Genomic DNA, 13145 nt, shown 5'->3' with positions numbered 1-13145 from the left:
ACACTATGTTAGTGTTCTAGGTGGCTGCTAATAGCAGTCAGTAAGAAATAAACAACATCCGCTTTTGTTTTCTGTCCATCCTGATGCAGTTTGTGTCTATCTGTGCATGTATGTTTACACACAAACAGTTATTAAGTCACATGGTCAGATGATGTACTACAGCCTTGTGTTCAGTTCATCAGCAGGACTGTAAAAACTGTGTTTGTGAAACACTGACACCTGCTGGACATTTGTGGAAGTGCAGCCTTTAATAATAATTGATCATATATAGATTCAAGATTCAAGATTTTTATATATTACATTATTTAGAATAAAACTACTTTTTTATTTTAATATGAAATGTAATATTACGTATATATGTAGCTTACATTTTTATTTTATTTTAATATGATATACATATATGTGTGTGTGTGTGTGTGTGGGTGTGTATTTGTTTGTGTGTGATCTAAATTCTTCTTATTATAAAATTTGTAATTAATTAATTTACTATACATGTATTTTATTTCATGTTAAATTAAAATGTATATTTTAGATGATAAATATGTCATTATTAATATCAAATATTTATATTATTATAGATATAGAAGTTTATATTTAATATAAAATATATAATACATATATTAATTATTATTACTATTAAATGTATATATTTATGCTCTTGTTAAATTTATATTAACAGAAAATATATATTTGACATATAATAAATTGTATGTATATAATAAAAAAATTTGTATATAATTTAATTGTGTTTATACATATTTGTGTGTATAAAATTAAATATAAGATAACATGTATATTATACAATTATATATTACAATAATAATAATATACATTCATTCATTTATTATATTTATTTAATGCATTATATAAATGCATTTTCTCTTCCCATCCTCTGTAGTTGAGATACAATGGTCTGATGGAAACCATCCGAATCCGGCGGGACGGTTTCTCGTGGCGTCCGAAGTTCAGGGAGTTTGCTGAGAGGTTCGTGTGCAGGCTGGAAAACTGACACTTTATGAGCGTAGTGCATTAGACTCATATTTCTGTCCTGTAGGTACAACATTGTGCTGCTGAAACCAGATCTCCCGCTGGACAAAAACAGGTGTGAACTACACGTACATCAGAGATGTGTTAAAGTCATGTGCACAAGGAAATGCAGAAAACAAGTTCCCACCTAGATAAATAAAAATGTACTGTTAATACAGCTCAGGTAATACGGATCATTTGGCTTGTTTTCTTTCAGTTGCATGTCGATCCTGAACAGCACTGAACTCTCTGGTTGGAAGTGTGGGTGAGTTTGAGCAATCATGAGCATTATTAGGGGTATTTGAGACATGCATCACAATTATTATTTGTTCTTATTCCGGTTTAATGATTTAAACAAAACCCTAACCACCATTCTGCAAATGTAAGTAAGGAAAAAGTTAATATAAAACAGGTCAAAATGTTATTATACTCTAATATAATATTTTAAATGTACATAAATTAACTATTTAATAATTTATTAAATTATATATATGTGTGTGTGTTCATGTGTTAATATATGTCATATATAATTGTAATTATATATACATATTATAATTTTTATATATATGTATTATTTACATTTTTTTATTAAATTAAATATAAAATGTATTAAAATGTAAAAACAAATATGATAAATATACATAAATTAACTGTTTAATAATTTATTAAATTATATTATATTGTGTGTGTGTGTGTCTGTGTGTGTGTGTGTGTGTGTTAATATATGTAATATATAACATGTAAAAAATGTAATTATTAAAAAACATTTAAATATAATTTATTAAAATATAATAAATAATAATAAAATAATATAATAAATATACATATATTTAATCATGTATTAATTTATTTAATACGAATGTGTGTAATTATTATAAATGTTACATAAATATTAATATTTTACATAATTTATTTTTTACATTTTGTATAAATGTATTTTTTATTTAGATTTAAATTTTTTTTTACACATTATTGATTTAATAATATATGTATTGCACTACAATACATGTTTAAATATCTCATAAATTTATTAAATAAGTGATGTAATATTTGCCTGTACATTTAGTCATTTAGCAGACACTTTTATCCAAAGCAACTTAGAAATGAGGACGATAGAAGCAATCAAACTAACAAAACAGCAATATTTAAATATTAAGTATACAATTACTACTGCAATGAAAAGAGCTTGAAATGAAAACGAATAGTTATTTTCTAAAATGCAAAAAATAAAATCCATGCCCTTCTGATGTTCCAAATCAATATGCTTCATGTATATTCATAAAATGTTCAAATCTAGATTTAATTAGGTTTCAAAGGATATAACATGTTTTTATTCCATTTAATTTGGCTTGAGCATTTAGTGATAGGATGAAATGAACTGATTGAATGCTGATAGTATCGCCGTATCGAGTGAGTCCCAGCAGTCGTCTTGTGCTGCTCTTTCAGGTCGTCCCGCTTGTTTTTTAAGTATTGGCACCAGGAGGAGTTGTCTCGTCTGCTGGAGAGACTGGGACGAGCCGCACTTGTCATTCAGAAGAGTGAGGAGCCCTTAAACTCATTTGTTTATCCCACAATATGATCATATTCAATACACAGCCTGCTTATGAAAGCTCATCGTCCGACTGTTTAATAGCAGCCTGCATCACCTCTTCATGAGAACAAGTGCAGACATGAACTCTGAACGTCTTCCTTTTTTGTGTATTTCAAACTCATAATGTTTCATCAAAGGTCACAATGGCTGTTTTCTATTCTCTGACCCATAGCTTTAAGAGTTAAACAGTCACTGTACCTTTAAGACTTTTGTATGTAAATGACCTGTTATTATTCATTAACCCCTTCATCGTGGCATAGTTCTTATTATTGTTGCTAATCCAAACAGGTCGATTTGTTTTGATATGTAAATATGGGCATGTCATACACTATTTATATAAACTTCCCATATTTATTTAATAATTAATAATGCGTGTGTTTGATCAGAAGCAAAGTAAGAACAGTAACACTGTGGAATATTTTTACAATTTAAAATAAGTGTTTTCTATTGGAATATATTGTAAAGTATAATTTATTTTTATGATCAAAGCTGAATTTTCAGGTTGTGCTGCATTTATTGAAAGTGGATGTCTTTTGTAACATTATAAATTTAGCTTTTGATCGATTCGATGTTTACCTGAGGAATAAAAGAAGATTTTGTTTTAATTAAATTAAAATGAATTTCATTTAAAAAAAGAAGCATAACTGTTCTCAACATTGATGATAATCAGAAATATTTCTCGAGCAGCAAATCATCATATTTTCATGATTTCTGAAGATCATGTGACGCTGAAGACTGGAGGAATGATGCTAAAAATACAGCTTTGATCATAGGAATAAATTACATTTTAGCAGATATTACAATAGAATTTTTTTTTATTAAATAGTAAAAATATTTAAGTTTTTACTGTATCTATAATCAAATAAATGCAGCCTTAATGTACAGAAGATAATTAATTATTCCAAAATTATTCTCTAATTTTTCCAAAAGCTTCACCTTTTGACTGTGTGTTCTGAAAGTAAAAGTGTGTGTCTTTATGTGTGGCTTTACACGGTCACGAGGATCTGAAATACTGCGTAACACACACACACACACACAGGCGCTGTTAGTAAGTGATTATATCACACTAGAGACGTATTGCAGCTGTATACTTTTGTATAATTTATTGCCTCAGAATGAAGTGTAAACATGATATGTGCTTGGTTTATCAGTGTGAGGAGTGTGTTTAATGCTTGACAGTGTGTGTTGTTGTGTAGATTACCGAGCGAGGATCTGTCGGAGGAGGTATCTGTCTCTGCTGGAGGAGATCCAGAGACAGCGTCAGGCTCAGCGTGAGGAAGAGGAGGAGAGGAGGAGACAGCAGCTGGAGGACGAGAGGAAGAGGCGTCTGGAGCTGGAGCAGGAGAACCGGCGTAAGAACTGAGCTCTGTGTTCACAGCAGCTCTGGTGCTGAAGGCAGTGTGTGTGTGTGTGTGTGTGTGTGTTAAAGCCCTGTGTGTGTGTGTGTGTGTGTGTGTGTGTGTGTGTGTGTGTGTGTGTGTGTGTGTGTGTGTGTGTGTGTGTGTGTGTGTGCAGGACCGGTGCCTCTGCCGAGGAGGAAGATGCCGGAGCCCAAGCCGCGCTCGGTGCTGAGCAGTGTCCTGAAAGCAGCTCATCTGACTCCTGTGCCTCGGCCTCGCAGCAAGCTGACTGAGGTGTGACATCACTTCCTGATCCTGTCAAACACTTCCTCTGGATCTATGAGATTACCTCCTCAACCTAGCAATTTAAAGATATGTGCCAAGATACATATCTAGACTGTGTTAGAGCTCAAACATGTTTCACACCCAATAACCCTTCATCATCATCATCATCATCCATTCATATAAAACTGTTATTATAAATAGTAAAAAGTCAAATCTATTTTAATAATAAATACATTCATACAAATAATAAATTATATAATAATAATAATAATGATTATGATGATGATATTGAAACATTATTATTATTAATAATAATATCATATTTTATTGATACAAAAATTTTTTTGTGTGTTATAATAAATAGTAAATAGTCACACTTATATTAATAATTATAAATACATTCATACAAATAAAAAATAATATAATAATTAAAATTATGTGGATGATCATATTGAAACATTATTATTATCAATAGTTTATACTGTATTCATATTTTATTCATACAAAACATTTTTGTTTGTTTACTATTTATTATTATTAGTGTTATTATAAATAGTAAATAGTCACATTTATATGAATAATAATAAACACATTCATAGAAATAATAAATAATATAATAATGATTATGTTGATAATAATATTGAAATGTATTATTATTAATAATAATGTTACCATATTTTATTCATACCAAAAAATATGTTTACTATTTATTATTATTAGTGTTATAATAAATAGTAAATAGTCACATTTATATTAAAAATTATAAATGCATTCATACAAATAATAAATAATATGATAATTATGATGATGATGATGATGATGATATTAAAACATATTACTATTATTAATAATAATGTTATCATATCTTATTGATACACAACAAATTATGTTGACTATTTATTATTATTAGTGTTATTATAAATAGTATATAATCACATTTATATTAATAATAATAAACACATTCATACAAATAATAATATAATAATAATAATAATGGTTATGATGATGATCATATTGAAACATTATTATTATTAATAATAATATTATCATATTTATTCATACAAAAAATGTGTTTGTTATTTATTAATATTAGTATTAGTATAAACAGTAAATAGTCACATTTGTATTAATAATAATAAATAAATGCTTACATTCATACAAATAATGAATAAAATATATAATGATAATATATTATTATTATTAATGTTTTAATATTTTATTCACACAATGTATGTGTTAACATTCTATTATTCGTTTTTATTATGAATAGTCACATTTATATGAATAAATAAATAGATTTAATCAACCAATGAAATAATAATAATAAGCATTATTATTATTATTATTATTATTAATAATACTTATAAATATTTACAAACAATATATATTTATATTTATTATTAAGCAGTGCTATTTTAATATTGTTGATGATATGTTGTTCTTGTTAATTAGTTAGAATTTTAATTTTTTCAGTTTAAATTTCTGTAGTTAGTTAATTTCCACTTCTTCTGTTTAAATATCTCTGTAGTTTGTATTAATTTTGATTTCAGTTCATTTGAGTTCTTTTAGCTCTTCAAATTAAACTAAACTGAAATAAATCTTGCCTTGTATATGTTTTTAACGTATATGATGTTCCGGTCTTTTATGGTTTGTTTACAGTTCACAGCAATAACCCTGACTTCAAGTCTCATTCGTTTTCTTTTTGTTTGTTTGTTTGTTTGTTTGTTTGTGGTCAGGCGACTCCGTTTGATAACGAGCCGAATGCTTCTCTGATGCTTCAGCCGATCGATGAAGAGCGAATTAAAGAGAAACACCTGAAGAAGACCAACACCATCCGCTGGTTCAAAGAGACGCAGGAGCGAAAGCTGACCAGGGATGGAGATTTCCCCTGCTGGTTCCACGGCATGATCTCACGCAGGTGCGCTTCATCACACACACACACACACACTCATATCAGCTTCTGAACAGACTGGGTTCATCATGCACTGACTGTACCCTTGGCTTCTCAGACGAGCAGAAGATCTCCTGATCGACAAACCTCTCGGCTGCTTCTTGGTGCGCGTGGGTCAGAGCCGGGAAGGTTACACACTGAGCTACAGGTATAATACGTTCTGTCATAACACGTCAAAAATCACAATAAAACCACCAGCGGGTGTATGACGTGCTGCATATTTCAAGTTTAAAGAGACTCTTATAGACACACTTGGGCTAAAATGAGACGAAACAAACATAAGCTCATTATGAAAACCTGTTTTAAATATTCAAACCTGTAAAACAAGAGACACTCTTTTACAGGAGAAGAAGAAACTGTGTTTACAGACTGTTTGTGTGATTATATGGAGATCGGGTTTTCATTAAAAGGTCATAAAAATCTGTGTGTGTTTAAAGAGTTTGCATAAACGTATATGGTGTACGTAATTCAATTTCAGCAACACAATATGTATATATTTTTGTTATTAATAGTAATACTACAAATAAAATCACAATAAATAGTAAAAATAAAATTTGTTATTGTTATCATTATTATTATTACTCATTTAAGTAACATTTGCATATAACTAGTTTTTATTAACAATATATTTTATTATATTTTATTAGATTAAATTTGATTATTATTGATAGTGTTAGAAATAGAAAAATTTGTTTAATTATGTTGTTGATGTATATTTATACATTTTTAATGTATATGTGTATTTTTGTTCACTGATTGATTTGTAAACATGTCTGCTGTTGTCTTATTAAGTTGGCTTGAGAAAGTACTTATACCCGCCTGGTAGAATCATGCTAGAAACATGTTAGCAACATGCTAGTCGCATGCTAGCTTTTGTTTAAACATGCTAATCATGCTAACAACATGCTAGCGACATGCTAGTAACTTGCTAATCATGTTAGCGACATGGCTAGTCACTTGCTCATTATGCTAGCGACATGCTAGCAACATGCTAATCATGCTAGAAACATGCTAGTCACATGCTAATCATGCTAGCAACATGTTAGTCGCATGCTAATCATGTTAGAAACATGCTAGAGAAATGCTAGTAACTTGCTAATCATGCTAGTGACATGGCTAGTCACTTGCTAATTATGCTAGCGACATGCTAGATACCTTGCTAATCATGCTAAGTACATGCTAGTCACTTGCTAATCATGCTAGCAACATGCTAGCAACTTTGCTAATCATACTAATGATGGTAGTCACTTGCTTGTAATGCTAGCAATATGTTAACCACTGTCTTTTTTAAACTTCTTAAACTTTTTAATCTTTTTAAACTTTTTAAACTTTTCACATTTTCAAACTTATCACACTTTCTAAACTTTTCAAACTTTCTGGTCAGGCTTTCTCAAGCCAACTTAAAGTTTGTCTTGACAAACATTTTTATCTAGTTTATTATTAGTATTGTTATCAGTAATAACATTAATTTTATAATGATAATATAATGTAAAACATAATTTAAATAATAGTATTTCTATTAATAATAATATGAATAATAAATACACATGAATCAAATTAAATAACTAGTATATGATTATGTTATGAATAATAATTATTATTGTCTCTATTATTGTCTTATTTATCAATAGTATTACTATCAGTAATATCATACATTTTATATAAATAATTACAATGTGATGATAATAATATAATTGTACAATATTTTAAATAATAGTATTTCCAATAAATAATAATAATAAATATATGAATACATTTAAATAACTAATATATGCTTCTTATAAATAATAATAATATGCAAAAACTAAAATCCACAATTATTAGTAGTATTTTTGTTGTGCAGTAATTCTTTTCCTTATGTTTATGTTGTTGATGTATACTGATTTATTTCTGATTGATTGTAAACGTGTGTGCTGGGGTGGGTTTTCTGGTGTGTATCAGGGGATCTGATCGCTGTCGTCACTATATGGTGGAGATGCAGAGCAATGGGAAGTATGTGATCCTCGGGGAGGATCGAGCTCATTCCTCTCTCACAGATCTGGTCCAGTATCACACTCAGGTGGCCATCCAGCCCTTCATGGAGCTGCTGACCCTGCCCTGCGGTCAGGTGAGTGTCCTGCGCTCTTCTCACAGCTGTGTGTTCAAGGGAGAGAGAGAATAACACTGGTGTGTGTGTGTGTGTATGTGTGTGCAGATGTGTGATCAGGAGTCAGACTACGAGGAGCTCACGGCTTGTTCATCATCATTGTCGTATGTTGTGAAGGATCAGGACATGGACACAGGTTCACATAAAGTGCACTTAGAGATGCAGAGGCTCTTCCTGCCGGCGGGAGGAAGCTCCCATAAACCAGCGGAGCTCAAGCGCATCTCTGACCGCCGCAGACGAGTCGAAGCCGCTCCGATGGAGCACGAGGACGACGATCCGACCGGAGAGAGCAGACCGTTCCCACGACTCTATCCCTCCATACGACTGGCCATGAGAGAAATCCAGCAGATCCATCAGGTACAAACACACATGCACACACAGGAGAAACAGACCGGGGCTAGTTGTCACACTTTATACTCCACTAAACAATTCTTAGGATGGGTTTATTTCTTTATTCCTAGAAAAAGCTATTTTTCACAATTCTTTGAGCAACACGTGTATATTCTACAAATATTTAAGTATTATTTATATAAGAAATACATTTGAATAAAGAAAGAGTATATATTTATATAAATAACAATAAATATTAGTTGTGGTTGTAGTATCATTATTATAAGTAACAATAATGTGCAAAAAAATAAATTGATAATATAATAATATTTAATAACATTATATATTTACATTCAATAAAAATGTTCAATTAAATGTTTAATGATGATAATATATATTGTATAATTATTTTAATTTATGTAAATAATATATGTTTCAATAAATTAATAATTGTATAGTATGTATTTAAATTCATAATGATAATGTTAAAACACACACACACACATTTTGATTAAATAGTATACATTTATATTATTAATAATAATATGCATTATAATATATATATATATATATATATATATATATATACATAATATTAAATTAAATATTTAATAATAATTATGGTAACATTGTACAAATATTATAAAAAAATATTACTTGCATAAATTATAATAATTTTTTATATTATTATAATATTAATAATAATAGTAATAAGTACATTTGATTAAATATTATACATTTATATTATTAATAATAACATGCATTATAATATATATATATATATATATATATATATATATACATAATATTCAATTAAATATTTAATAATAATTATAACATTGTACAAATATTATAAAGAAAATATTACTTGCATAAATAATAATAATAGTAATATTATTATTATATTATTATAATAGCAATAATAATAGTAATAAGTACATTTGATTAAATAGTATACATTTATATTATTAATAATAATATACATTATAATATATATAATATAAAATCAAATAAATACTTTTTATAATAATAATGCTTATAATATAAATTTATATTATTATAATATACAAAAATTTTCAAATAAATAATAATTCATACATCTGAATGAGTAAATATACAGTGTGTGTGTGTGTGTATATATATATAACTGTGTGAAAAACACTCTTGTTGTGAGAACATGAGTGAACCTTCAATTAAAGTCTAGTGTGTTTTAGTCTTGATAGTAAAGCTGCGGTTGTTCTCACACAATATTTCAATACTTTTGTCAGAAAAGGCTGATCTCTGAACTGCTGAACGCCTCAGAGTCTGTGTGAGCTGAAGAGCTGTGTTTGTTCCTCCCGAAGGAACTGAATCTCTTCACCAAACTGGATTTTCGCCAGTGTTTCATGTTGTTTCAAATTCCCGTGTTTTCCCAGCACTCCCAGCAGAGCCCAGATCAGATCCCAGTGTCCTCGAGGAAGCGGACGGGTGAGTGATCGACCAGACGCTTGACTTCATTCATCCACAAACCACAGCGGTCCATCCAGCTTCAGAAGAGCTAAAAACAGCTCATTATTCTTCAACACATGCTGATCAAGTCACAGGACTTATAATAAATCATATCAACTACTGTTATGATCATTTTAGAGTTTGAAAGCCCCAGATCTCGTCATTTAAAAATCAATCAAATAGTGATTTGAACTCATTCCTGTTTTTGATCTAATCTGTAAATGTATTATTTGTCTTTGTTTCAGATGCATGACACTGTGGAGATTGACGATGTTTTTGATGCTGCTATCCATGGTTTTATTTGAGATTTTTAGGTGTATTTAATTGTGAAATGGTAGTTTTGTCCTGGTGAAAACTACACAGTGATTTGACTGATTTTGAACTTAATGGAGTTGTACTCTGATGTATTTGTATTTAATGTAAATGATGTTTTAGGTGATTGAATAAAGGCTTTTATTTGATACACTACGGCTCTGTCTGGTTGAAGAGCATGAATGAAGACGGTCTGAAGTCGGATCAGATCTGATAGGAGGAGTTTGAACGGCTGTATAAGAGTGTGTCTCAGTCTCAGATCTCACAGGATTCACAGCTGATCTCACTGATCTTCAGATGGAGCTCCTAGTGTTTGGGGTTTTGCTCTCGGCCACCTTCAGCGCCGTTCAAGGTATAAGTTCACACTCATGGTTTTTTATTTTCTATCTGTCTATCCATTCATCCATCCATCCATCCACTATATATATATTATGTGTGTGTGTGTGTGTGTGTATGTGTGTGTGATTTTGATTGCATCTAATATATGTGACCCTGGAGCACAAAACCAATATTTGTCTGAGATACAGCTATTTGAAAATCTGGAATCTGAGGGAGCAAAATAATCTAAATATTGAGGAAATCATCTTTAAAGTTGTCCAAATGAATTCTTAGCAATGCATATCACTAATCAAAAATTATGTTTTGATATATTTATGGTAGGAAATTAATGGAACATGATCTTTACTCAATATCCTAATGATTTTTGCCATAAAATAAATATAATTTTGCCCCATACAATGTTTTTCTGGCTATTGCTACAAATATACCCCAGAGACTTAAGACTGTTTTTGTGCTCCAGGGACACAAATTATAAATATTTGTATATTATTTACCTATACACTATGTGTATATATATATATATATATAATATTACTTTTACGTAATTTTGTGTGTGTGTGTGTGTATAATTTTAAATAAATTGTATATATATATATATAATATTTTAAAAAGTTATTTTTATTCATTATTAAATTATTATTAACATTATTAAATATTATATATTTATATGAAAAAAAATATCTAACCTAGCTGTCTAATCTTTTTGTATTCTATCTATTTTCTTTCCATTTATTATACAATTAACAAAAGCAAAAAAAGACCTGTAACACTAGCTTGCTCTGTTCTTTTTCTACTCTTTCCGTTTTCTTTTTATTTATTATATTATTTAAAAGCCTTTGCTACGTGTACGGTGTTAAGCTAACTGAGACTTGTTATAGCACTTTTATATCATTGCTCTTTTGTTGATTTTGATTGCTTCTATTGTCCTAAGTAGCTTTAGATAAAAGCGTGTGCTAAAAGACTAAAAGTGTATATTTATTAGGTCACGCTTCATTTTAAAGTCCAATTCTATTAACTTCGAGTTTTGCCTTAAACTCTTAATTTTCTTATTAATAGTTTGTAAAATAGTTCAGTTCAGGTAGGATAAGGGATCTAAAAATGGGCATGTGTTTTATAACTAGCTTCTAATAAACATCCAATATGCACAGTTTGAGAATTAAACTAAAGTGTTACCATTTATTCATTTTAACTCCTTTTTTTTTTTTGCACCGTGAGAATTAATCTTTTTGTTGCATTTATGGTGTTAATCATAGACTGTATAAAAACAGGTGTTAATGCATTGCTCAGGTGTGTGTGTGTGTGTTTGATATTCAGGCGTCGCACCCAGATGTTGTGTTGAAACGATTAAAAAGTTTCCACTGGAGATTCTGATGACAGTGAACGAGTATGAGGTCCAGAACCACGGCGTCTGTGCCATCGATGCACTCGTGTGAGTGATTCATTAATACTCATGTCTGCTGAAAGATGAGCTTCTGAAGCCTTGAACTCCTCCATCCTCTGCTTTCAGACTTCACACCAAAGACAAGATATACTGCGCGACGCCCAAACTCCAGAGATTCCTGCAAATCTTACTGAAGCTCAAAATACGGCACGGTCTGAATAACACTGCCTCTGCTGTCTGAATGAACAACAAACATTAGTCAAACTTGACTCAAAGATCATGAAAGCATTCACTCATTGCTTCTGTTTGCATGTTTTCTACGTCTTCATATTAATTCATTGATCTTGCATTCGTAGCTGCTTCATTTTGTACATGTTTAAAGCTTTTTTCTTACAACAGCAAAAAATAAATTTGGATTATGAGAAAGGACATGAACAAAAATTATTGCATGCTTCAAGGTGAAAACATTTTTTTGTAACTTTTATTGAACTGAAAAGCTGTTAGTGTGATGAATGAAGTTGCTTTGTTTTTGAGTTTATAATGAAAAATATCAATCATCAAGATATCAAATATATATATATATATATATATACTGCTGCAAAGCTGAAATTTTAGCATCATTACTCCAGTCTTCAGGTTCATGTGATCCTTCAAAATAAAACGTATTAAAAAAAGGACTATGTCTGTCTGTTTTGTCTTTTACATACATATATATATTTACAATTTTTCTGAAGGATCATGTGACACTGAAGACTGGAGTAATGATGCTGAAAATTGAAAGCTTTGATCACAGAAATAAATTACATTTTAACAGATGTTCACATAGAAAACAGTTCTTTTAAAAAAAATCACATTACAGTTTTTCTTTTTGTAAGCGAAACAATCTAATAATATGATTAACATATAATTGTATACTATATTAATAAAAAAAACTATAAATGTTCATTATGTTCACA

General features: G+C 29.7%; 1 protein-coding gene across 1 annotated transcript in view; it reads left to right on the top strand.

The window, feature by feature from the left end:
* LOC132132771 (myosin-IIIb-like) overlaps positions 1–10620 on the top strand; it is a 46270-nt gene extending 35650 nt beyond the window's left edge. The window contains exons 19-30 of the mRNA XM_059545293.1: positions 899–984; positions 1055–1102; positions 1244–1291; positions 2473–2564; positions 3814–3969; positions 4133–4251; positions 5979–6160; positions 6252–6341; positions 8135–8300; positions 8388–8696; positions 10085–10136; positions 10403–10620. Coding sequence (XP_059401276.1) covers positions 899–984; positions 1055–1102; positions 1244–1291; positions 2473–2564; positions 3814–3969; positions 4133–4251; positions 5979–6160; positions 6252–6341; positions 8135–8300; positions 8388–8696; positions 10085–10136; positions 10403–10410 — 1356 coding nt within the window. The 3' untranslated portion in view covers positions 10411–10620. The remainder of the gene's footprint in view (positions 1–898; positions 985–1054; positions 1103–1243; positions 1292–2472; positions 2565–3813; positions 3970–4132; positions 4252–5978; positions 6161–6251; positions 6342–8134; positions 8301–8387; positions 8697–10084; positions 10137–10402) is intronic.
* Positions 10621–13145: the final 2525 nt, after the last annotated feature.

Source organism: Carassius carassius, chromosome 49 (assembly GCF_963082965.1).
Source record: "Carassius carassius chromosome 49, fCarCar2.1, whole genome shotgun sequence".
NCBI classification, from domain to species: domain Eukaryota; kingdom Metazoa; phylum Chordata; class Actinopteri; order Cypriniformes; family Cyprinidae; genus Carassius; species Carassius carassius.
The sequence above is the reverse complement of the archived record's forward strand: the minus strand, read 5'-3'. Positions and strand labels throughout refer to the sequence as shown.